Here is a 24766-nt window from a genome sequence, read left to right on the forward strand (position 1 = left end):
TTGAAGGATTTTTCATTCAAGGGCATTGGTGTTTCCATACAGGCTATGATTCAGCCAGTCAATATATTATCCACTACACATCTATAAAATCTTCAAATCTTCATAAATTCCTAAGGAAGTAGAGGTGCTGCCATGCTTTCTTTGTAATTTCACTTGCGTGCTGGGCCCAGGACAGGAACTCATAAATGATAATACCAAGGAATTTAAAGTTGTTGACCGTCTTCACCTCCGATCCTCCAATGAAGACTAGCTCAAGGTCTTCCAGTTTCCTGCTCCTGAAGTCAATAACTAGCTCATTGGTCCTGCAGACACTGAGCAACGGATTGTCGTTGTGTCACACTTAACCAGATTTTTCAGTTGCCCTCATCTATGTTGAGTCATTATCACCTTTGACTTGGCCTACACAGTGGTATTGTCAGCAAACTTGAAAATGGCATTGGAACTGTGCTTAGCCACACAGTCTTAAGTGTAAAGCAAGTAGGGCAGTGGTGTAAGCACATAGCCTTGTGGTGCACTTGTGCTGATGATTGTTGTTGCTCATCTAAATTGACTGGATATGGCAAATGAAGAAATTGAGGATCCAGTTGCACAAGGAGGTGTTGAGGCCAAAGTCTTGAAGAGTATTGATTAGTTTTGAGAGGATGATAGTTTTGAATGTCCACCTATAGTCAATAAATAACGCCCTGCTGTATGCATCTTTGCTGTCCAGGTGTTCCAGGGTTGGAATATCATCAGTTGTGGACCTGGCATGTGGTAGGCAAATTAAAATGGATCCAAGTTGTTTCTCAGGCAGGAATTGATAAGTTTCATCACCAACCTCTCAGAACAAGTGCTACTGGATGACTGTCTTTGAAACAGACTACCACACACTTTCCAACATCATGAATTCAAAATCCTGAATCTCCTAATTACACTGTAAAAGACTGCAGCAGTTAAGTTTGGGTGATAAATGTCAGCCTGGCAACAACACACTTGTGAGAACTATTGAAAACTGAGGAACACACAGTAGCTGATCTTGCAGCCATTCTCCTCTCAGAAACCAGCAGCAACTTTATAAAACAATGGCATTTAGTCAGCAGTGAGGCATGATTCCTGTCCTCATGACCAGGTCTATATTCATGTCCATGGTGGCACTGAAGTTAGCTTCTATATTTCTTCGTGACATAGAGGCTGCCATTTTGGCTCACATAGCAATCACTTAGCACCAAATTTCTCTAATATATTTTCCCCTCATTCTCAATAACTTCCCTAGATTATATCCCTCACCAATATGAGGATGTCCACTGCTTATTTTCTTCTACCCAATAAGCCTGACCCGATAAGCTCCTATGATTTTTTTGCTCCAGATTCCACCATCTGTCTCGTCTCCAAGTAGAGATTTACAGTGACCAACTAACATACTAATTTTCATATCTTCGAGACTCTGGAGGAAACTGCAGCACATGGAGGAAACCCACACTGTCACAGGAAGAAAGTGTAAATTCTGTACAGGGAATATGAAAGAATTGAGCCTTGGTCAGTGAGCTGTGAGACAGTAGCTGTTAGTTGCTTCACACTGCATACACCCACTTCCAACTGAAGATGCCCATCACATTCAAGGCCACTACAAGGACCTCAGACCACCAGTCCTGAAACATGCTCAAGCACACATGAAGCTTTGCTGATTAGCATTACAGTTTCCTTTGCATTTAATGAGAAAATTGGCACAGTAGCATAGTGATCTGCACAATGCTTTACAATACCAGGGAAGCAGGTTCAATTCCCCACCATTGTCTGTCAGAAGTTTGTACATTCTCTCCATGGCTACGTGGGTTTCCTCTGGGTGCTCCGGTTTCCTCCCACAGTCCAATGACGCACCATTTGGTAGGTTATTTGCCCATGATTAGGCCAAGGTTAATTTGGCGCTGGCTGGGTGGCACGTTTTGAAGGCCTATTCTACACTGTATCTTGATAAATAAACAAACCACAATGTTCAAGTTGTGAAAAACTGGCAAAGACCAAATAACCCTTCAAGGGAAGTTTTCAATACCTTGTTGCCAATCGAAAAAGATCATCTACAGTGTCAGGATGATTCTGGAACCCTCTAGGTTGTTCTAGAAGATGGAATGTTGGTCCACAAAACGCCTGAAAGAAATCACAAGCAAACATTTTAAAAACATTTCAGTGGTGAGTGCTGTAATCATTTGGCTCACTGGAAACGCAGGCAAATGCTTGATAAATTATGTTTGATAAATAAGCTGCTGACCACATAACTATTGTGTCACAGCATTTCCCACGTGCATTAGTGGCACCCAAAGGTTCATTTTATAGTCATTGTTTGCATGTACAATACAACTCTGATATTCTTCTCCTGATAGCCATGAAATACAGGAAAACCATGAAAGACTTCAACCTCATCCCCACATGAAAAGCTTGCAAACTCCAACCTCCCCTGCACAAAAAACAGATCACCCACACCAGAAAACAGCAGCTAGAGTGTCATTAACCCTCTAACCCCAAAACCCCAACCCCCTCTGTTGCAAAAAATACAGCACCAACAAACTCCTAAACCTCCCTCGTACAAAAACTGACATATCACCCACCCGGAACCTCAACCCGCCAGTCTGCAACAAGGGGGAAAACTGAAGGAGAGCAACATAAGCTAGTCAAATAATCACATAAATATTTGAATTTCAAAAAATATCCTCCGGTCAGAATCGAGAAGAGCAAGCTATCAACTACCATCTATTTGTGGCTTCTGAGGAGAGTGACTGCTGACGACCTCCATATTCACCTTGATGCTTCATTCTTCCTTGATGGTCACTCACATTTTGCTGTTTTGACAGGATTCTTAACTTGGAGGAACAGAGGGATCTTGTGGTCCATGCCCGTAGATCCCTTAAAAGGTGCAGCTCAAGTTGATAGGGTGGCTAAGAAGGCTTTCGTTAGTCACAGGATGGAGTTCGAGAGCCGCAAGTTAATGCTGCAGCTCTATAAAACACCAGTTAAACTTCAGCTTTGGGCACCACATTATAGGAAAGATGTGTATAGCAGTCACTTGAAAATAAACCAGAACTGCTGAGACTGAGTACAGGAGTTGACATCGTATGATGCACTTCCAGAGTAACTAAGTTCCAAGTTGAAAAGGACGCTCCATCCTTTATTATAAAACCAGCAAAGATTAATGATCTTATAACAATATTAGAAATAAGTAAAATAATGAAACAAGTGAAATAAGAGTAATTAAGCAGTCAACAAAAAAGTTGATTGCCTAATTCAGGCTGCCTCCCAAACTGCTAAACTAAACTAAAACCAACTAAGACAAAGTGTGAATATGTAACTATGCTCATTTATTTCTAGCACACCCCAACCCAGATGACAAATTACCCATAATAAATGTGCAACACAAAATACAACACAAACAGAAAACAGATACATGGCTCCTACAACATGGAAGCTTCAGAAAGGGTGCGGAGGAGATTTACCAGGATGCTGTCTGGATTAGTGGGATGCTGTCTGGGGTTTGTGGGAGTGAAGTGTTAGATTGATCTTCAAATAGGTTAAAGGTAGGCCAAAGAACCAATAATGTCTAAACTCTTTTCAAAAAAGCTTTACAAAAGAATATCCTTACAGTAACTTCTGCTACATCTCAATTAGAACCCACATTTTCAGGTTGGAAGACCAGCCTCTTGACCCCACAATCTACCTCGTTATGATCCAGCACCCTGTAACTGCATAGTTATTTGTTTTCTCTTGTACTATCAGACCAATCAACTCATTGAGAACGGTATGCAGGACATTTTTTTTTTAAGAGACTGTACCTCAATACATGGGACAATAATAAAGTAATTTAGCAAGATATTTTGGATCATGCAATTCAATGGGTCAAATGGGGAGAACTGATTTTTGATCAGGAGACTTATAAAACAGTCCAACAAAAATGTGTGCATAATTCATCAACTAACCTGCATCATCTCAAGAAGACCTTGTGTGCAGCTCTCTTCACTGCCATATTCATCCACCAATATACTACCCAGATATAGGAAACAGGAGTGTTGGTGGGACTGGTACACGCTCACCATCTGGGGTTAAAAAGATGAAAGATGTCATTATAGGAATTCACAAGATATGACTCCGAATGATTCCCGTTTATTTTGTGATGTGAAGTCACCACCTCACGGAAAAATGTCGCATAAACAGAGGCAGAAAGGCAAGCTCAAAAAGGTATCGATTGGAAAGCTTTATGCAAAGCAGAACAGAACATAGCTTAGGCTTAAAGAAAGTTTCTCCATTCACATTTGCAAACTGGATCAGTGTTAGCTGCAAGGCAGAGAGGGTGCCTGACACAAAAGAAAGCACTCTTTCAATGACCAGCTATAAGCCAGGAAAAAATCCATATACTTAAAAATTCTTATTTTTAAATTCCTGTCCATTACTTCCCAGTGTTCTGCTCCTCTCTAAAATTCCATCTAGCCCACACCCCACTTTGGTGACTCCAAACTTATCCTTGCAGCGACCATCCATTAACAAAGAGAGTCATACAGCTCATAAATAAACCCTTTGGCCTAAATCCATGCAGAACATCACACTCACCCTACTACATCAAGTTCATTTTACTCTCCCCACATTACCAGCAACTCACGATAGTTTCTATCACTCACCCACATACAAGGGGAAATTTATAGTGGCAAATTTACCTACCCACCCATATATCTTTGGGATACAGTCCTTGTACATGAATAGAAACCATGTGATCACACGGCAAATATGGAAACATCATACAGAGGGCACTGGAGGTCATGATCTAACCTAGCCACCAACACTGAGGTCTAAATCTGTGCCACTGTGTACCTAAGGCTACCAAAAGTACAATTTTTATGGTTCTGGTGGCAGTTTATTTCTCTACGGCTCAATAATTATTTCTTATTCCCAGTTATTCAACCTACACATTCACTGAACCAAAGAGACACTAGGCATGTGAGCACACACGCACCTGAGATACCAGAGGCTGAATCAACATGGCAGATCCTTTACCGACACATCTGATTGCAAAGCGCAGGCAACGACAGCATCGCTCTGCCATCCGATTATCAGCCTGATGCCTGTACAGGGTTTCCGAAATCACTGGCCAGATCTGCAGTGGCAAAGGTGAGAAGAAAGTTGATTTTTTAAAATGTCGGTTTTATTAAGAACCAGACGCCTTTGGTTTGCAATCATGAAACCAAATAATATATCAAGGAAATAAGTAGAATGCTTGCATTATCCAAGGCAAAAGGCTTTCTGATTATGGCATCCAACTGGCCGAGTCTGTCAGCATTATACACTCCCCGGCATAGTATGTTGAGGAACGAAGCTTAAGCTTCTAAATTAGAGACTGGTCTCTTAAAACTATTATAATGTCCCAGCAAAAAGTTGGTTACAGGAAAAAGCTGAGCCAGCATTCTGACTATTATAGTCTTTCACATTATCAATGATCAAGTCAAGTTTGTAAATTGAACTATTGCAGATTGAGGAATTACACGTTTAAGTGACCTGGATTAGACTCTTAGAAACAGCTGAAGTGGTCTTCAGTAGGAGTGAGTTGTCAAAACAAAAAAAAAAATCACAAGGCAAGAGTCTCAGGATTGAGGCCCAGCTTGCCAATTTTCCTTTAGCTATTCCATGGACTTAAGAGTGTCATTTGACCAGCAGGGCCACAAGCATCAGAAAACCAATATGGGGGCTGGAAGTCGGGGCCTGGGGTGTTACTTAAGCAAGGTGAGCAGGATTCAACTCAGTTACACCAGTTAAGACAGATTAGCATATTGGATGCATCGTTTCCAAGTTACATACTGATGAAAAAAAAACCCTACCTTATGCTGAGTAACACACACAAAATGCTGGAGGAGATCAGCAGGTCAGGCAGCATCTATGGAAAGTAATAAAGAGTCAACGTCCTCCATTAGGACTGATTAAGGGTTTCAGCCCAAAATGTTGACTGTGTTTTTCCATAGTCGCTGCTTGACCTGCTGAATTCCTCCAGTATTTTGTGTGTATTGCTCTGGATTTCTAGTGTCTGCAGAATCTTGTGTACTTTATGCTGAACCTGGTGTCAATTCTTCATCGTCTTTCCTGGTTGTGAACCCCAAATCTTTTTTCAAATTTACACATTTTTTTTGGGACTTCAGGTCATCTTACCTCTTGGATGACTTTCTGAAAGGGGTGTGGCCTCCCCTCCACCACGGTGGCGTTCGTGTGCCTGTTGGAGTGACATGGCAGAGGATTATCACACGAATGCCAACCATTTTAACAAAATTAAGCACTACCAAATTAGATTAGGAAACTAAATCAGAAGAAAAAATTTGATTGCATGATTTACAATAATCTTATGATTATAAATCATAATCAGGCAGCTGTGTCTGATTATTATGTCTGCTGTGTGCATACATCTGATTATTGTGTCTGATAAAATTATGAGGGGGATAGATAGAGATGACATGGATAGGCTTTTTCCATTGAGAGTAGGGGAGATTCAAACAAAAGGTCATGAGTTGATAGGGGGTAAAAGTTTAGGGGTAACACAAGAGGGAACTTCTTTACTCAGAGTGGTAGCTGTGTGGAACGAGCTTCCAGTAGAAGTGGTAGAGGCAGTTTCAATATCGTCATTTTAAAAAAATTGGATAGGTATATGGACAGGAAAGGAATGGAGGGTTATGGGCCGAGTGCAGGTCGGTGGGACTAGGTGAGAGTAAGCGTTCGGCATGGACTAGAAGGGCCGAAATGGCCTGTCTCCGTGCTGTAATTGTTACATGGTTAAATGAAAGAGCATGCCTTCTATAGTGAATGAGACCATAAAACATAGGACCAGAATTAGGCCTTTCAAGTCTGCTTCACTATTCGATCATAGCTGATTAATTAGCCTTTCCTGCCTTCTCCCTATAACCTTTGGTATCCTTACCAATTAAGAACCTGTTTAAACAGATCCAATAACTGGCATCCACAGCTGTCTGCAGCAATGATTCATCAACTTCTAACTAAAGAAATCCCCCTCATCTATTCTAAAGAGCATTTTTCTATAACTATGAACTGCTTTACAAATGAGGTGCATTGGGAACATTGCTGCTGTTGCAACCAATTTGATGCAGTTCCAATACATGAAAAGCAATAATGACAATGATTAAGTCTTTCAGTGAGTAATACTGCTGGGAAGGTGAACCTGTGCCAGTTTAGAACAGGAATGAAGTCCTATGTTCTTTGATCTTTTATAGCAATGCAAGAAAGTCACAACTTCCAGTAAGATGGCAGCATGCTCAGACGTACTGGCCTTTTTTTTTTGGGGGGGGGGGGGGGGGGGAGAGAAGAAGAACCAAAAAGTATTTTGTCTTTTTTTAAAAAGCATCTTTTTACAATTGCAGCAAATGCAGGACATTAAGAACTTCAGGCACTGCAGGACTACCCATCAGCAAGCTGGACTCTATGCAGACCATGTTACTGCCTGCAACAGGAAGGCATCAGAGTCAGCGCACAAAGGTGGTGTGCAGTCTAACTGCCCTTCATAGTCTTGAATGTTTCTCTAGCAATTGAAAGACCCTGTTGGACACTGATAATGTAAAATGCTGCAAGTCCTTTTCCCTTGTTTACGGGCGAGACAAAGCAGCAGTGGAGCAGTGGCGCAGACGAGGCTTCAAGCTGTAATCCAGCAGAGAAGACACTGTAGGTGGTGTATCACGGTGCCACGCTGAACTGGGGACTGGCCGCTCCTGTCGGTGCTTCCCTCCAGCGTTCGATCGGTGAAATGACAAGCTGGATTCCACATGTGCGAACTGCTGAGAACTGCTTGTCCTTGCCGATAACACCAATGCACCAGCAATTTACAGCACATGGGAATTTGGTTATAAACAATTCTAAGCAAGTCTTAGGTGTGTATGTGTATGTGCACAGTACTGTATCGGTCAACGTGGAACGGAGCAAGCTCACAAATCTGGTGGGAGCAAAGAATGTTAGGAATGCAAGAGTGGAGTGCCAGGGAGGAGTGTAGGACAGGTGTCAAAGGAGGACAGACAGGGTGAGGGGTGGCACAGGTGCAGACACACCTGGCCCCAAGACACTAGAGGCAAGGTCATTTGACTCCATACAATTAGTTTATCAGTCATTACAGAATGTCTCTCTGGCACTTCTGGCTCCCTCCCTTTCTCCCAACCACGATTCCCCTCTCCCTGCTCCCTTCCCACTCTCAGTCCATAATACAGACCCACATCAGCATCAGGTTTATCATCACTTATGTCATGAAATTAGTTTTTTTGCAGCAGCAGTACAATGAAATATATAAATTTACTACAGAACTGTGCAAAAGTCTTAGGCACCCTAGCTATAAATGTTCCTAAGACTTTTGCACAGTACTCTCAATTTTTGTGCGACTATGCTTACTTGCCATCTTATATGTGCTATATATGGCTTGTGTTGTATACTGTGTTTTGCACTTTGGCCCCAGAGGAATATTGTTTTGTTTGGTTGTATCGATGGGCATTCATGTATTAATAAATGATCAGAATCAGAATTAAGAGAATTAATTGTTAACTTTGCAGCAGCAGCACAATGCAATACATGATAACACTCGAATAACTGAATTACAGCAAGTATATGCATATTAAATAATTGGGCTAAAATAAGCTGTGCAAAAATAGAAATAAATTTTAAAACAGTAGTGAGAGAGCATTCATGGGTTCAATGTCCATTTAGAAATCAGATGGCAGAGGGGAAGAAGCTGTTCCTGAATCGCTGAGTGTGCGCCCTCAGGTTTCTGTACCTCCTACCTGATGGTTACAATGAGAAGAGGTCATGTCCTGGGTGGTGAGGGTCCTTAATGCTGGACGCCGCCTTCCTGAGGCACCGCTCCTTGAAGATGCCATGGATACTAATGGAGGCTGGTGCCCGTGATGGAACCGATGAATTTTATCTTTCTCTGATCCTTTGCAGTAGACACGCCCCTGCCCCGCCCCTCCCCCACCCATACCAGGCAGTGATGCAGCCAGTCAGAATTCTCCCCCGGTACATCTGTAGTTAGAGCATTTTAAGCGACAAACCAGATCTCCTCAAACTCCTAATGAAATATAGCTGCTGTATTGCCTTCTTCATAGCTGCATCCAGGTTAGGTCCTCAGAGATATTGACACCCAAGATCTTGAAATTGCTCTCTTTCTCCATTTCTGATCCCTCTTTGAGGACTGGTTTGTGTTCTTTCGTTGTACCCTTCCTGAAGTCCACAATCAATTCTTTGGCCTTACTAACGTTGAGTACAATTTTGTTGTTATGACACCACTCAACAAGATTCCGCCAATAACTGTTGAATTCCCCCACCAGTTGGTTGGCACAAGTTTTCAGAGCCTTACCAGGTACTCCACTGGGGCCTGCTGCCTTGCAAAGGTTCACCCTCCTGGAAGGCTGTCCGATGTCAGCTTCCGAGATAGATCTCAGGGTCACTGGGTGCTGCAGGGATCCTCACAGCTGTAGTTTTATTCTCCCTTTCAAAGTGAGCATAAAAGGTGCTGAGCTCACCTGAAGTGAGACTTCACTGTCATTCATGATGTTGGGTTTTGCTCTGCAGAGTTAATGTCTCTAACCTCTCTTGGAATTGTTTCTTAGCCCTTGAAGTCCAAGTCATACCTGGTTTTCCTGTACAGACCTAGGTGGCCAGATTCAAATGCCACATATCTAGCCCTCAGCAGATGACTAACCTCCAGGTTCTTCCACAGCTTTTGGTTTGGGAATGCACAGTATGTTTTTGTAGGCATGCACACACCCCACAGGTTTTAATGAACTCAGTAACCACTGCGGTATTCTCATCCAGACTCAAAGATGAATCCCCGAATAAAGTTAAGTCCACCGATTCAAAGCAGTCCTGTAGGCACTCCTGTGCCTCCCTTGTCCATACCTTCTTGGTCCACACTACTGGTGCTGCAGTCTTCAGTCTCTGCCTATTCTCAGGGAGTAGAAGTACAGACAGGTGATCAGACTTTCCAAAGTGTGGATGTGGAATAGCATGATCTTAGCGTAAGAGTGATCCACTGTGTGCTTCCTCTCATACTATGTTACTTGTTGAGGATAATTATTTAGTGACTTTATCAAGTTGGCCTGGTTAAAGGCTCAGGATGTGCTGTTTCATGCCTGTTGAGCACATTGCTCAGTTAGTCTAGAGCCTGTTTGACATTGGTGGTACACAACTAGTAAAATAATCACTGAAATCTCATGGCCGATAAATTGACGACACTTGATCGTGAGCTATTTCAGATCTAGTGGACAGGATTAGGAAAGCAGTGCTAGATTTGTATACCATGAGGAATTGGTCATGAAGCATACACCTCCACCTCTGCTTTTGAGAGACCAGACTGACCTATCTTGGTGGTGAATGGTGAACCAGTCTATTCAAATCATTGTGTCTGGCACAGAAGAGGTTAACAAGATTCTGTGAAACAAAGGACACAAGTGGTCCTAATGTCCCCTTGATACAGCATCTTGGCTCTGAGATAGTTGATTTTATCTTAATCATCCTCAATGAACTGAAAATGTCATCGTGATGTAGAGCTGCCTCAGGACTGACTGCCAGCAGAATGACATGTTCCAATATATTAAAGACTCCATCAGCATCTGTGACCACAAAAAATGAGACTGGGAATTGCCAAACCTAAGGCAGTGGTAGATGAAGAGTCGACCCCAGATAGAATTTGCATCCAGAAGATATTTCCTTCTTGTTAACCAATTTGTATATCAAATCATAGGAGTGACAAAATATATTAAAGCACACTTCCCTATTTTACACTGGACACAGGAATACAGTTGGACATGAATTTGGAATGTTAGCGAGAAAACATCCTGGAGATGATAATCAGAGCTCCACATCTTAAGATAGTTGTGGAAAAAGATGAGGATAGCCCAGAAATTTAGGACCCAAGCTAGGGTTAAGCTGATTTCAATATTATAACAAAAAAAAACTGGAAGGTCATGTGACAAAAGGGTTAGAATGATCTTAGTGCTGTTCAAAGGGTTGACAAAATATGGAGTGAAGGGCCTGTACTGTTCTATATCTTACTTCGCAAAATAGGAGCCATCCTGGTCCCAAGGATGAATACCAGGCTCAGAACCAGAGATGTCAAGGGATAGACTGTTGAATAAAGAATAAAAATGAAGCATGTGGCAGGTATTGTCTACGATCGTGTCTTTGCTTTTGCACAATTGTTTCCTCTGTGTAGTTTATATTCAGTGTGTTGGCTGTACCCAAGTGCCTGTAATGCTGCTGCAAGTTGTTCACTGCAAAATGCAGGGGATGGGGGCAGCAGAGGGGGTTGTATGTAAAAGAAACACGGTGCAATCACACAGGCAAGATTGAGGAGATTCGTAGAGCATTTCAGAGCTGAAGTAAGGGCAAGAGAATAACCAAGGAAAGAGCAAGGCCTCCATCTTGGAACATACAGGATGTCCAGCGGTAGTGCACACTAGCACTGAGACAGAGTAACATGCAAAGTCTTGGGGCATCTCCTTTTGTGGTGGCCAGTAAAACGCCATCACACAAGTTGATGGCAAAACATTGATTTAGTTACTCAGGTGCATCAATTCGACAAGTTATGGATAGCATGTGAAGTGGTTCTACCTGAAAATAGCTGCTAGCCTATCCAACCACACGGCGGGGTCCGCTGAGATGCCATTGGTCATGTCTGACGCCAGGTGCTTGAAAGAGAAGTTCGGAGATTCAACACTCAATGCAGCAAAACAGCATTTGATACACTAGAAGTACAACAACAGAAACTGCAGGGGAGCAGAGGGCTGAAGTTTAATTAACAAGAACGTCCAAAGGCTACTCTATCTGAGATATACACAACATTGCACTTAACCCTGACTGCTGATATTACTCCAGGTAGCCTTGAAGAAGACAAACATCAAAGGCAGAAACTCCTCGTCAGTAACTGAATTTTTGATTCTGCAATGCAGGCAATGAATTCTGTTTTTGAAATTCTCATCTAATGAAGTTTGTGGTACTGAATTTCAAAAGGACATTGACATGCATCATTAAGTTTAGAGATACAGCATGCTTACAGGGCATTCTGGCCCAACAAGCCATGTGACCAATTAACTTACTGACCCATGCATCTTTGGAATGTAGGAGGAGACTGGAGCACCCAGAGGAAACCCATGCCAGTCACAGCGAGAACGTACAAATTCCTCACAGACAGTAGCAGAATCAAACCCGAGACTCTGGTGCATTAAACTAATAGCCATGTTGCTGTGCCCCACAAACCGATTAACATGAATTTAGTGGCAACAAAAGGACCATGTTCTTTCCACTGTACCAGCCCTTAGTGAAAACAAGCTTGTCATTCTCAATTCCCTGTGCTGATTCTCCTTGGTTGGGCACAACAAGAAACCACCAGTAGTAGAGCCAATGAATACCACATTTCTTACTTTCTTTAAAGCAGTAACCTGCATGGAGCAGAGGCGCTGGAAGGTTTCTTCAATCTTCTCTGAAGGCATCCGAGCCAACACCAAAGAAATGCCTGGCAAGATGGAAACAGTTTGTCACTTCATAATAGTGTAGCTGATATAACCTTCTTTAGTTTGGGCCCTCTCAAGATTCTGACATGTTCTACGGTTTGACCACAGAAGCATCCTCAGATTCCTGGTACCCGTCCAATTAATATTTCTTCATGTATGCAAAAATGATTTTGTTACTAGGCAGCACAAGCTCTCCAACATACTGAACAGCAGGTGGAATTCATCATGGATCCAGACAACCACAGGCAAAAAACAACCCTCACTCCCCAAACCATTGAGCACATCTACAAAGAGCATTGCCAAAGCAAAGCAGCATCCATCAAGGAACCCACCAACCTGGCCATGCTCTCTTCTCGTTGCTGCCATTGGGAAAGAGGTGGAGATCCCTTGGCTCCTGGACCAGCATGGATAACTTCATTCACCTCAACACTGAACAGATTCCACAACCCATGGACTTAATTTCAAGGACTCTACAACTCATTCTCAGTAATATTTATTTATTTATTTATTTATTATGTTTTTGCATAGTTTGTCTTTTGTACACTGTTTGTCAGTTTTTGTTTGTGTACTTTTTCATTGATTCTGTTGTATTTCTTTTTCTACCATGAATGCCCATAAGAAAATGAATCTCAGTGTAGTATATGGTGATATATACATACCTTCATAATAAATTTGCTTAGCATTTCCCTACTTCCCGTGGCCTAGATATGCCAATACTATTTGTGGCCATGCTTGAATGGCCAGAATTCAGTTAGCTCATTGCAAGGTTCAATACAGCAATCACCCAGCTCACTGATGCACTAATACCAGGGTAGCTACTCAGACTACTTGCACCTTCATTTTATCTATAACCAGGTTCATACACAGATCATGATTTTTTTTAAATATAGTTCACTTAATTAGTACAATTAAAATTTGCATTTATGAATTTGGTCAATTTCTGGAGAAGGCATCTCGTCCTGGACTAATGCAGAATTGCTGGCCCAGTGAGCTCATCCCAAAAGCAAAGCCCTACATGTTGTACAATGTTTATCCTCCAGAGGACAGCACCAGAACAAAATCTGACTTTGAATAAACAGCTCCAAGGAAATAGAAAACGAGTGGAATGTAGTTTCTCAGTGGGATGGAAGAATCTAACATGGGAACAGAAGCTACTCTGAATGCAGACAGTCTCACAGCATCCATGGAAAGAGAAAGTTACAATTTCATATCATGTTAATTTAAAGGAAATTAGATATCCATACTGATAACTCTCACTAATCAAGTGACTTGGCTTATTGAGGATTCATGTCCTTTGCTGATTTTATTTCCAACAACAGCACTATATTTTGCTTTCTTGCAAATGATTCTAAATAGACTACTGACACCAGCCCTGCCTACGTGCTCGCTAGTGTGCTACGCTGTGAACCAACCTTGGTGTGTACACTGCTGGCTGTTTCACGACATTCACTGCAGCAAGAGAACATCAACGATTCTGTACCTCGGAGAAGTCCAATGGACGAGTCGTGTGAAATGGGGAGTGCATCCAAGGATGAGGCCACCTGCAGCAGCCCCTCAAAGTGCCGTGTCATCGGGTCACTGCACATGGCGCAGATACTCTGGGTCGAGTTGGCCGCAGCGTTCGCTAGCTCCCTCTGCTTCAAACGTTGTGTCAGGAAATTCAGCACTGGCTCTGAGGAAATGAACACACACAGTCAGGGAAAAATTACTGCTGGCATGGATCAGCAACCAGAATCATAATTGTTTAGGCTCAGGTGCGGCATGGAAAGTAGTATGGAACAAGAACCAGATGATGGTGTGCCATCATTACTCAAGTCCAGTCTGATGTTCTCCTAAAGGGGTTGTCCATTGCTGGCTTTAGAGCAGGGGTTCTCAACCTGGGGTCCACAGACCCCTCAGTTAAAAAGGATGAAAACCCTACTGTAGTAGCTGATCCAGGATCAATATATCCTGGTGCAGAATGGGCAAGAGTAAGTGGTAGTTGGTTTTTTGGTTGTTCAGTCTCTCCTTTAGCAGCAGCCACGTGTTCTTTGTGGTTCTCATGTAGCACAGCTATGGTACACGATCCAGTTAGAGAATGATAAAGTTTTGGATGTTAGGGGATCACGAGATGTGGGCTTAGTGCAAGAAAGTGGCACTGAGGTAAACTATTGAAGGGCTTGATCTTATTAAAGGATGAAGCTGTTGTGGTTACCAAATAGCCCACTCCTGCTTCAAACTCAAGAAGAGGCCCAATACTCCTAAGCTGCAGACAGTGGAAGACAGACCTTTATTGCCATAAAAATGCACGTTAATTAATTGGTGGAACTGACCACAAATAAATTTGGTTAATTTGCACAGTTTTAACAAAATAAATAAAAACAAAAAATGCTGGAAATATGTAGAAGGCCAAGTTGTACCATTCTGAAAGTTCATCAATTTGAATTTTTCTCTCTCCATATACCCTGACCTGCTGAGCATTTGCAACACTTTATAAATTTATTTCACACCTCCCTACAGTTGCATTCCCTCCCGCACTCCACTTTATAGAAGATGACTGACTTTATTCCAAATGAGCCAAGGAAAGCTTACTGATGAGTGTTTTACAACTCTGTTTAAGCAGAGAAACCCCTACAACCACCCAAGTATTTTAGAGTAAAGTCATAGAACACTACAGCACAGAAACAGGCCCTTCAATCCATCTAGTCCATGCCGAACTATTAACCTACCTAGTCCCATCAACCTGCACCACAGCACTCCGTATACCTTCCATCCAAATTTCTCTTAAATGTTGACACTGACCCGGCATTCACTACACGCACTGGCAGCTCGTTTCACACTCTCACCACCTTCATGTTCCCTTTAAATATTTCACCTTTCACCCTGAACCCATGACCTTTACCTGTAGTCTAACCCAACCTCAGTGGAAAAAGCCTGTTTGCATTTACCCCACCTATACCCCTCATAATTTTATATGTTGTCATCGAGTGCCGCCGAGTCATCATCGACTCATGGACCCCTATGGATAGCGTAGCTGTCCATAGGGCTTTCGTAGCAAGCTACAGATTGCCAGGCCTTTCTTTCACAGTTCCCGCCGCTGCCCCAGTTGGGACCTGGCCGACTTAAACTCAGGACTATCTGCCTCCAAGTCCAGTGCTAATTTATTACACCACCAGCCAGCCCATAGTTTTGTATACCTCTATTAAATCTCCCCTCAATCTTCTATATTGTAGGGAATAAAGTCCTAACTTATTCACCCTTTCCCTATAACAGGTTCTCAAGTCCCAGCAACAACCTTGTAAATTTTCTCTACAATCTTCCAACCCTACTTACATCTTTCCTGTAGGTAGGTGACTAAAACTAGACAGTATTTCCAATTAGGCTGCCCAATTGTCTTGTACAATTTCAACCTAACATTCCAACTCCTGTACTCAATTAAAGGTTCAAAGGTTCATTTATTATCAAGTATACAACTCCCAAATTCCTCTTCTCCAGGTAGCCATAAAACCAAGATCATCAACCCCCAAAACCCATCTCCCCGCATAAAAAAAAACAAATAAAAACGGAACAGGCACATCAACCCCTAAATCTCACTTCCCCACACAAAAAAATGAGAAAGATCAGACAAAAATTACAGAACATTTAAAAACTGAAAAAAGTCTATAGTTCAAAGTCCATTTCATTAACCCAAGCTGCACCAGATTGAAGCATTTTAAGCCATTTTTAGTGTTTTTTGTTCATTCAGCAATGGGCCATGAGATTAGCGGAGGAATCTCCACTAATTTTCACCTCGGAATGCACAAAAGCAATTCCCCGATAGCTTTAGGTCTGTAAATCGCTGGAATTTAGAAGGATGAGGGGCATCTCATTGAAACCTTTCGAATGCTGAAAGGCCTAAACAGTAGATGTGGAAAGGATGTTTCCCCATGGTGGGGGAGTCTAGGACAAGAGGGCACAACCTCAGAATAGGGGGGCTTTCATTTAAAACAGATGTGGAGAAACTGCTTTCGCCAGAAGGTGGTGAATTTGTTACCATAGGTAGCTATGGAGGCCAGGTCATTGGACATACCATCAAAGGTTATGGGGAGAAGGCCGGGGATCTGGGTTGAGGACAAATGGCCTAACACTATTCCGATGCCTTATGGATAATATAACAGGAGAGGAGACTTGCCTAGAGGCCAAGCCCCAGTTAACCTGTAAATCAATTATTGAACCTGGTCTTCATGGCTTACTGTTTTAAATTGGATTGCAATGGCTTTGAGGGAATGCAAAACCATGGAGAAAAATATGCACAGAGGGAAACACAGGAACTTTCAGAGCTGCTTTAGGGACTGAATCAAAAGGACAGATTTTATGTACCTGTTCGTGATTAAAAAAAAGGCTGAAGTTGTAGAATCAGATTAACATAGGCTAGAGATGAACAGCAGAATGCAAAAAGGGGCACAGACGAGGCAAACATGGGGGCAAGATGGGGCAAACGCAAGAAGACTTTGAACATTGAGGGGAGATTTGATAGGGGTATTCAAAATTATGAGGGGTATAGATAGGGTAAATGCAAAGAGACTCCCCCCCACCAACTAAGCTTAGGTGAGCCTAGAATTAGGGGCCATGGGTTAAGGGTGAAACGTGAAATGTTTAAGGGTTCAGAGGGCCGTGAGAATGTGAAACAAACCGCCAGTGGAAGTGATGAATGCATGTTTGATTGAAAAGTTAGAGAAGTTTGGATAAGTACTTTGATGGGAGGAGTATGGAGAGCTATGGTCTCACTCAAAGTGCAGGTTGATGGGACTAGACAGATTAATGGTTCAGCATGGACTAGGTGGATCAGAAGGCCTGTTTTTGTACTGTAGTTCTCTATGACACAATATGATGTACTCCTCTGACTGACCGGTCAAGGCTGCTTGCAACACACAATGTCACTCATATGGAGAAAGGAAGCTGCCCAAACCCATCGGTACTAACCTAGGCACTGCACATTGCTGTTGACGTATTCTCCCAGCTCCCCCAGGAGCTGCACTCCAGAATGCTGCACTGCCAGGTGTGTATTATCAGGGAGGTTGATCACCGCCTGAACAACATCTCCCAGCCGCAACTCCTTTTCCCTAAATGTAAAAGAAAGTCAACATTTTACTTCTAACAAATAGTCTTCAGATTTAAAGTGACTTTCCACAACTGCAAAGCTCACCAGCAGATCAATATCTCAGACATTCATACAGAATCATTTTTTCCCTTTAAGATATGGTTAAGTTAATGGATTAACATATAGATGTTTGGATAACTAGAGACAAGAGTTCAAATTCTACCCTTGCCACATTGGAAATTTAATTTAATTAAATAATAAATCTGGAATAGAAAATTGACGGCAGCAATGGTGACCATAAAACTGCTATAAATTTCATGCAGCCTGATTTACTACGAACATGATCTTCAGTGCCACAAAACTGGATTCCAGCACAACTTCATACTCACTGTGATAGATTTTGAACTGCTCTGAAAAGATTAGCTTCATTTGTCACATATACATTGAAGTGCGCTTTTGCATCAAATCAAATCAGTGAGGATGTGCTGAACAAGTGCCCCCTGCTTCCAGGCCCAACAAAGCATGCCTACAACTTACTAATCCTAAAAGTACATCTTTGGAATGTGGGAGGAAACCCAATCGATCACAAAGAGAACATACAAACTCCTTACAGCAGCAGTGGGAATTGAACCCCAATCAGTGAAGACTGGTGCTGTAAGGCAATGCGCTAACCGCTACATTGCCATACCATGCCCCTCTTGTCTTGCGAGTCACACAATTCAAGGAACAATTGGAAATGGCAAGATCCCATGAACGAATATTAAAAAAGCAAAATTTACAACTAATGTCACAGCGTTTATTTTAAGTTTAATTTACATTCTTAAGTCTCAGAATATTTTCCCCTTTTAAATTTGTCTCTTCATTTTAACTCACAAGATCTCTGACCTTTGCTGTCCCTGGTCGTTCTGCAATGCTTGATTTAAGGAGTTTCTATTCATATGCAAACCTGAGAGTGCACATCATCAGAGAATTTGATCATGGGACAGACCCATTGCCAAAAACATCTGCTTCTCAGTTTCCATACATAACCACTTATGTAGTTATGTGGAATAAAATCAGCTGCAAAGAACCGAACTGATTGTAGTGCAAGCTCCAAATTAATAAGTGCTACGTGCAGAAGGCAAAAACACCAACCGACTTGGATTGGGAATACTAAATAGAGATATCAACGGCCAGAATTCTGCTGATAGTTATTTGACTTTAAAGATGTCTTCATTATTTCCCATGTCTATTTAAAAAAAACATTTTCTCCCCTGCCTGCTGTGCACCCTTGCACACTACAACCCCCATTCCTATCCAAGTTGTGCATCATTGCTCCAAAATGAGTAAAGACTGGCTTCAGTCACCTACTGATTACCCAAGGATATAGAAAGTGTCACCTGATGAGGGGGCATCAAGGTAATTGTGCACACAGAACTCCTAATCTTACAAGCATTCTAAATTAAATCTATGCTTCTATACACCCCCAGCCAAAGACAGCTCTAGTCTTAAACAATAACATTATTCACAGAATGCCAAACAGCTCCACAGATTCACTCACGGGTTTAAGTTTTTGACCAATGCAGTCATGATGAAGAGCACTGCTTCTGTCTCCTCCCAGGCCGGGCTGCCCTCCTTCAGTGTCGAATACAACTGGGAAAGAACATGGCTAAGTCATCAAATACAATCCCAAAGTTAAGCTAAAATAAAATAACGATCAATAGAGAATTTAAACTGATGTGAGGATGTTGCTCAAGCAAGAAGCGCTAGGTATGCAAAATGGACAAGGCAAAATATGGAATTAACATTAGGTAGACACAGTTGGGCAGGGTTAGGTAGGTAGTGGAAAAAGTGAACTGACAGAACTATGTTGTATAGATAAACTCAGCATCCCCCCCCCCCCCCAAAACAAAAACTTCCTTTGATATGTTCATTGTGCCCTCATGACCAACGGTTCAGAGGATTCTTACTCACCTGCAGGAAAAACTCTGAAGCTCCAATAAGGACTATAACATCTTTCAACAGGTCGGAAACCCGTAGCCTGAACTCAAAAAACTCATCCGCCTCATCCAGAACGCCTTCCTGTTGGGAAAACATTGCAGTAGCAATACCGGCTTGTGTAAAGGTAAAGATATACCTCATATTACAGGAGGGCTTAGAAATAAAATAAAAACCCCAATTCAACCCAAACCAAAGCTGAGCATTTATACCATTCCTCTCCCTATACTGACAAGGTGCATTGACTTGTATCATTTTAACCGCCAGGATTATATTTTTTTTGTTGTTGGCTTGAACCAAAAGGATATTGGGGAGTTTTTTTTCCCCTTTAAAAAAAATACATAACTCACTCACTCAAAAATGCTCACAGGAGAGCATTTTCACTTTCATTAATCAGTATTAGGCACCTTCAGATACATGCCACAATGAAAGAGAACTTCACAATCCACCTCAATTGAAGCAGCATTTCCTTTGCTGAACTGCTGAGGTATTTTTCCCAGTTTTCTTCCCAAGAAAAGTTCAGAGACAAATTAACAGCAGTTAGGTACAACAGGATTCTACCCTGACACTACTTCAATCAGAATCAAAAAAGGAACTACAATGTGATACAAAAACTTAGTTAGCGAAAGCAGGAGACTTCCACTTAAATCTGTCTTGGGTGACATTGAATTTACATTAGTGAAGGAAAAGGTCAGTATTTCCTACACCACCAATGAGTACTGCCTGTATCCTAGGCCCCATGATTAATTTTTAAATCGGACCAACATGCCCTTTTCTCAGACCAAGCTCTCAGAAGCAAAGGAAAACTGAAAGCGTCGCCGTGGTCAAAAAAAAGACGACACTATCATAAGTTAACAAGGATACAACAAACAGTCTGAGGAACTCACTGGGTTGACAGCATCTGTGGAGAGGGAAGGAGTGTCAAAGTTTCAGCTTGAAATTGCGTTGGGTCAGATGCTGTTCGACCCACTGAGTTCCTTGAGTAGACTGCCTGCTGCTCTAGATTCCAGTGTCTGTAGACTCTTAAGGTTTGAGTCAAAAAGGTGGCTTATTTAAGAATCAGTGCCTTTTCTTCAACTGCCAATGTATTATTGTGCGCAAATCCCCATGACCTACATGATCAGGGTCCATCTGAGAGTGGAAGGTGAGAGACTGAGTGAGCCTCTGGAAGTACGGTCTGAAAATCTGATTCACTGAGGGATCCTTCAACTTGTGCAGTGTTTCCGCCAGCCTGTACCAGAAATTGAACGTGATCTCTGCCACCTGTACAAACACATCCACATCATCAGGACAAAGCAGCAGCAAGACAAATTTTAAAATGAAGCATTATTATACATAGACACTGATAGCAGCAAGTCAATAAGCTGTTCAAACCTACTGTAATTAAAAGTCACAGATATTACTAACCTCAACTGTAGGTTCCTGTACTTTCACCCCCTATTTTAAGGATCTGCAAGATATCTGAAAACTGTTTTCAATGACACTGACGTCTGAAACAGACAATTTCTTACTTTTACACATAGTTCCAGATTCTGCCTTTTTATGTGAGTATATCTCATCAGTCACATTAGGCAGAGTCAGAGCTCTGCCCCAGACTTGAGTGTTGCAATGACACTTGCCAAATGAAAACTGAAGAACTTGCACACAGCGAGGGCTTTGTTGTTTTTATACATTTAGAGTAACAGGCCCTCCCAGCCCAGCTAGAGTATGCTGCTCAATTATACCCATGTGATCAATTAACTTACTAGCCAGAATAACCAGAGGAAACCTACACAGTCACAGAGAGAATCTACAAACTCCTCAAAGAGGAAGGTGGAATTGAGTCTGGGTCACTCACATTGTAATACCATTAGATTAACCAAACACAACTGTACGAGGTGTCACATTTCATAGAATTATTTTGAACTTTAGAGTATAACTAGTGATAAGGCCATTCAGATAATCTGTTTGTGTAGTGTATTCAATATTATAAGAAACATACTAGTTATCGTACACCCATTAAGCTCCAACAAGCAGCAAAGAGACGTTGAACAGATAATCTTTTGTACTCTATGATATTGGCCATTGCACCCTTCACCTCAGTATCATGGCCATCCAGACCCTCAGGTTTATCCAGACAGTATTCTGACCATATCAAGGCTTTCTCAGTAGTATGTTCAGTGTGTCTGCCTGGATTTCATGACAGAAAGGCCCACTGCCCTTCAGCCTACATTGTTTACGCTGATCAAGATGTTTATGAGCTAGTCCCATTTGCCTGTGTTAGTCCTATTCTTGACATCTTCTATTCACATACCTGTCCAAATATCTAACCTCACCTACCTCTATAGCTTCCACTGGGAGCTTGCTCCAAATATTCACTATACTCGAGAAGTTGTCTCTCAGGTTCCTTTTAAATCTTTACCCTCTCACCTTAAATTTATGCCTTCAAGTTTTAGACTTCCCTATCTTGGGAAAAAGTGGATCAAAAGTAGTTGACGACTATCGTTAAGGATGTGGTATCGGGGTAAAAAAGCCGTAAACAGCATGGTTTTCCTCAAGGGAAAAAATTTGCCCAACAAACCTGTTGGAATTCTTTGAATAGAAAAGAGGATAGACAAGAGAGAATCGGTTGATGTTGTGTACTTGGGATTTTCAGAAGGCCTTTGGCAAGGTGCCACACATAAAGCAACTTAACAAGCTGTGAGTCCATGGAAAGATTCAGGCATGGATAAAGCAGTGGTTGATTGGCAGAAGGCAAAGAGTGGGAATAAACTGGTTGGCTACTCGTGACTAGTGGTGTTCCACAGGGGTCTGTGTTGAGATGGATTCTTTTTACATTATATGTCAAAGATTTGGATGATGGAATTGATGGCTTTGTTGTAAAGTCTGCAGACGTTACAAAAATAGGTGAAGGGGCAGGTAATTTTAGGAAATAGGGAGGCTACAGAAGGACTTAGACAGATTAGGAGAATGGGCAAAGAAGTGGAATACAGCACTGGGAAGTGTATGGTCATTCACTTTGATAGAGGAAATGGAAGGGTTGACTATTTTCCAAATGGAGAGAGAATATTAAAAAAACTGGGGTACAAAGGGACTTTGGAGTCCTTGTGCAAGAATCCCTAAAAGTTAATTTGCAGGTTAAGTCTGTTGTGAGGAAGGCAAATGCAACGTTAGCATTCATTTCAAGAGGATTAGAATACAAGACCATAAGATATAGGAGCAGAAGTAGGCCATTCAGCCCATCGAGTCTGCTCCATCATTCAATCATGGGCTGATCCAATTCTTCTGGTCATCCCCACTCCCTTGCTTTCACCCCATACCTTTTGATGTCCTGGCTAATCAAGAACCTATCTATCTCTGCCATAAATACACCCATTGACTTGGCCTTCACAGCTGCTCGTGGCAACAAATTCCACAGATTTACCACCCTCTGACTAAAGTAGTTTCTCCACATCCCTGTTCTACAAGGACATCCTTCAATCCTGAAGTCGTGCCTTCTTGTCCTAGAATCCCCTACCATGGGAAATAACTTTGCCATTTCAAATCTGTTCAAGCCTTTTAACATTCAGAATGTTTCTACCCCCTCATTCTCCTGAACTCCAGGGAATACAGCCCAAGAGCTGCCAGATGTTCCTCATATGGTAACCCTTTCACTCCTGGAATCATTCTCATGAATCTTCTCTGAACCCTCTCCAATGTCAGTATATCCTTTCTAAAATAAGGAGCCCAAAACTGCACACAATACCAAGTGTGGTCTCAGGAGTACCTTATAGAGTCTCAACATCATATCCCTTCTCTTATATTCTATACCTCTAGAAATGAATGCCAACATTGCATTTGCCTTCTTCACAACCGACTCAACCTGGAGGTTAACCTTTAGGGTATTGTGAAGGACCAGGGTAAGCATAAGACTGGGAGAGCAGGTAAAGGTAAAAAAAAAAAGGGGGTTTTATTACCCAAAATATTTACAAACTCAACAGAACTGTTCTAGAGTCCAAACTTGAATCAGCTAATCAGAACTTGGTTACAACAACATAGTAAATACTCCTCAAACCAAGAAACACCACTCATCTCCTGACTGCGGGTTTATATTCGATGCTGGCCAGTCCACAGTAAATCGTACGGGAGAGAAAACATTCCTCTCCTTAAAAAAAAATGACATAAATGAAGCAGCTCTAGAGAACACCCCTCTGGCTGTAGCAGAAAGGCACAAGCCAATTATCCAGCCCCATCTGCTTGGGCTGGTGTTATGTAACAGCTCAGTCGTTTGCCAGATTATCAGGAGGATGGTCGGCTACAGGACACTTTAATATGCCCAGTTGATGGTGTGGCTGGTAACTGCAGATGCCACAGGTATCTTACACAAGGACCCCCAAGTCCCTTTGCATCTCTGCATTCTGAATTCTCTCTCCATCTAAATAATAGTCTGCCTGTTTATTTCTTCCAACAAAGTGCATAACCATACACTTTCCAACATTGTATTTATTAGCTACTTCTTTGCCCATTCCCCTAAACTATCTAGGTCTCTCTGCAGGATAAAAGCAAGGACATAATGTTGAAATTTTATAAGTCACTTATTTTAGAAGATAGTGGAGATGGAGAGAGATGATGATGCCAGGATTAAACCGTTTGTCATATGAAGAGCATTTGCTGGCTCTGGGCCCATAGTCACCGGAATTTAGAAGAACGAGGGGTGACCTAATTGAAACCTATTGAATGGTGAAAGGCATTCACTCCCTTGCGTACTCAACCAGTGAACCGGAGTGAGCTACATATTCAAACCTCCAACTGGTGGTTGATCAAAACACAAAGGACAGGAACTCACCTCATACTGCTCATGTCCAACACAGTTCAAGATGAGGTTGAGTGTTTTAAGATCACCCAGTCCTTGGCCTGGTGAGCGGATAACCATCTCCAGTAACGTTTCTGCCAGCTCAGTGAAAATACGGCAGTAGTTCAGGGCTCTGGAATACACAAAGGCCACTAGACTGTAGGAAAGAACTACCATAAAAGATGCTTCTACTGTGCCCATTTAAGATTTCATGTTGTAATAAAGCTACTGTCTCATCAAGTACAACACATTCAGAGTAATGTTCTGAGCTTGTTACCACAAATCTACCTTCACTGTTTCATAATTTAAAGTGAACATCTGAGCCCAACTTTACTTTATTGCCAGGATGCAACAGACAAGATGGGATCAACTTTACTGACCATACCACACAAAAGTACACAGAATTACATGGAAGCTTTA

At 42.0% G+C, this 24766-nt stretch overlaps 1 protein-coding gene across 1 annotated transcript in view; it reads right to left on the reverse strand.

The window, feature by feature from the left end:
• Positions 1–24565, reverse strand: part of LOC132387638 (transportin-3-like) — a 41107-nt gene extending 16542 nt beyond the window's left edge. The window contains exons 1-12 of the mRNA XM_059960021.1: positions 24341–24565; positions 20653–20799; positions 19513–19620; positions 19100–19191; positions 17442–17581; positions 13981–14172; positions 12411–12502; positions 11602–11678; positions 6157–6217; positions 4973–5113; positions 3945–4061; positions 2030–2124 (exon numbers count right to left, since the gene is read on the reverse strand). Of these exons, the coding sequence (XP_059816004.1) occupies positions 2030–2124; positions 3945–4061; positions 4973–5113; positions 6157–6217; positions 11602–11678; positions 12411–12502; positions 13981–14172; positions 17442–17581; positions 19100–19191; positions 19513–19620; positions 20653–20799; positions 24341–24547 (1469 nt within the window). The 5' untranslated portion in view covers positions 24548–24565. The remainder of the gene's footprint in view (positions 1–2029; positions 2125–3944; positions 4062–4972; positions 5114–6156; positions 6218–11601; positions 11679–12410; positions 12503–13980; positions 14173–17441; positions 17582–19099; positions 19192–19512; positions 19621–20652; positions 20800–24340) is intronic.
• Between the last annotated feature and the right edge of the window lie 201 nt (positions 24566–24766).

The sequence above is a fragment of the Hypanus sabinus genome, unplaced genomic scaffold (genome assembly GCF_030144855.1).
Source record: "Hypanus sabinus isolate sHypSab1 unplaced genomic scaffold, sHypSab1.hap1 scaffold_2053, whole genome shotgun sequence".
Lineage (NCBI taxonomy): Eukaryota > Metazoa > Chordata > Chondrichthyes > Myliobatiformes > Dasyatidae > Hypanus > Hypanus sabinus.